The 2,361-nt window shown below is 38.4% G+C and overlaps 1 protein-coding gene across 4 annotated transcripts in view; it reads right to left on the bottom strand.

Moving 5' to 3' along the window:
* The window catches only part of FRY (furry homolog (Drosophila)), a 79,172-nt gene that overhangs the window by 67,417 nt on the left and 9,394 nt on the right, over positions 1-2,361 (bottom strand). For all 4 annotated transcript variants that reach the window (XM_008579355.1, XM_008579357.1, XM_008579359.1 and 1 more), the window contains exons 6-7: positions 1,760-1,947; positions 617-711 (exon numbers count right to left, since the gene is read on the bottom strand). In XM_008579355.1, the coding sequence (XP_008577577.1) occupies positions 617-711; positions 1,760-1,947 (283 nt within the window). The remainder of the gene's footprint in view (positions 1-616; positions 712-1,759; positions 1,948-2,361) is intronic.

Raw genomic sequence — 2,361 nt, 5'->3', positions numbered from 1 at the left:
CCATAAAAAATGCTCCACTTAAAAATGAAATAAGGCCCAATGGGATATAAGATAATATAACTGACTCAATATCAAGCAAGATAAGCTCAATTATACAAACAGAATATGGAATTGAAAATGATTTAAAATGGGTTATTAAATGTTGGCAGAAGCAAAAAGGAAAAAAGATACAAAGGTAGGAATTTCTTCAAGTAAAGTCTACATTTATTCCAACTGTTTTATAGTAATGGTTCAGATAAACTTTATATATATATGCATTTAAAAAATATTTAGCTTTCATTTCTATTTACCATTGTAATAAATAGGATATTACATAAAATTTGAAAGAATACTCAAAGACGTAAAAAAGAAAATAAAATCATTAGCATTTGTATCATTTAGAGATAATGTTTGATGTCTATCTTCTTGATGTTTCAAAATACTTATATAATGTATATGTACATGTGTTCTGTATCTTCCTCTTTTTTTTTTTAAGAAAATATTGTACATACCTTCTAAGCTCATAAACAGACTTCAAAAACTAGATTTACTCTTTGGACTTTGGACAAAGTCCAGCATCTCCTAGATATTCAGCACAGTATATTTGATTTCAAAATGTCATTCAGCTGATTCTCACCGAGATAATACAGTTAAAAGATCACTGTTCTTCAAGCAGTCGGACAAGTTATCCACAGCAGCTTCCAAGGTAAGGAGCGCTTCCATTACATAACCCTGCCAAACATGCAAAGATAATAGTTTTGTACTGCTTAGAACCACTGCTAACTTCCTGAATATACATTTTATTAATGTAAACTTTATTCCAATAATGTTAATATCATTGAAAGCTAGACAGTCATTGCTGCTTTAATTTATGAAGTCTAAAAACAAATTTTAAGGGCCACTTAGGAAATTCAGATGGCTTGGAAGTTACCAGATAATCATAAGGATTTATTTCCCTAGGTCTGAGAGCCTGCACAGATCAATCTCATTTGAAATCTGACAAGGAGGGGGCAAGCATGGCCCCTGCTAAGGGGAGGGTGAGCATTTGACATATAGAGTGCCAATGTCTGAAAGCTGGAGATTAAGAGATGATGTATGGGAAAGGCTGTGGATCAGCAGGGTTTTAAACAGCACTCCTGATGGCCAGAAGGAGGAAAAGAGGGCAGAGTCTGCAGGTGTGCAGGCTTCCTGAGATGCACAAAATTTCTAATGGGAGAGAAGGGGTTGGCCTGAGCCACAAATCTTATAATGCCCCTGGCTTCCAACCTGCCCATCTCCCAGTCTCCCCAAAGGGTCTCATTGTGGCAGCTACTGTGTCCAGTTCCTCTTCAGCTCTTCTCAGTCTACTGAAGGCTGATGGGACAAAGGGGGTTGGAGCTCTGCACAGATACAATGAGGACCCTCACTCTGGGTGGGGAGGCTGTATAACTGCATCCTAGGTTGCTGGCAAAAACCCAGAACAATACAAAATAACTCCCAGCTCCACTGGCCAAATAAAACCACCACCAACAACAAAAAAACAGAGGAGGAGCCACCAAAGGATTTGCAGGTGTTCGCTTTATAAAACAGAACAGTATCCATTGAATTTCTAGAACAATGCTCCTTGGAGTGATTTTTGTAAAAATAAAAGTCAACCTCTAAAATTTTTTCATCAATTTTACATGTCCAAGTAGCTGCAATAATTGGTGAGAGAAAGAATGTTCAAAGAAAGTTGTTAACTCCTCATCTTCAAAATGAGAGAGCTCGCCCTTCATGAGCTCAGTGGTCTGTCCTTCCATACCTGAATCTCATCTCCGTGTTCTCCGATCACCTCCACCAACCTAGAGAGAAGGTCAGATAAGGCGTGGGCTGACAAAGGTTGCTTGAGGGCCCGGAATATCTGGAAGGACCGACCGGCATAGTGCCTGGAAGAACTTGCGAGTGCTGTCTGTAATGCCACTTCACTCAAGTGTTGCTCCAGGTGGAAACCTAGGGCAAGAAGAGCCAGAGAATCGGTCAGCCTTACTCTGCAAACTCAATCAAAGCCACCTGTGAGTTGAAAACAGGCTAACTGCACAGAGCTACCTTTTGGTGGTATTTACTTAAAAAACAACCATCTTAAAACAAGTACAAATTTTTAATAAATCTTAGGGAGGCATAGTGTAGTAGAAAGAGGCAGAAGCTTTAGAGCAAGATGGTCCTGGTTTTGAATTAGGGGCTTTGTAACTCTAGGAAAGAAACTTGTTCTTTAGGAGCCTGTTTCCTTATCTTTAACTTGGGAGTAATAGCACTATCTCATAGAGTTGTGAAAATTAAACTTATGGAATGCCTGGTCCAGTGTCTGATACATAACATGAGCTTACAAATGTATTATTATTTACTAACCTGTTATTTTTCTATATT

Source organism: Galeopterus variegatus, unplaced genomic scaffold (assembly GCF_000696425.1).
Source record: "Galeopterus variegatus unplaced genomic scaffold, G_variegatus-3.0.2 Scaffold1866, whole genome shotgun sequence".
Classification (NCBI taxonomy): Eukaryota; Metazoa; Chordata; class Mammalia; order Dermoptera; family Cynocephalidae; genus Galeopterus; species Galeopterus variegatus.
This window is presented reverse-complemented; position numbering and strand designations above follow the sequence as displayed.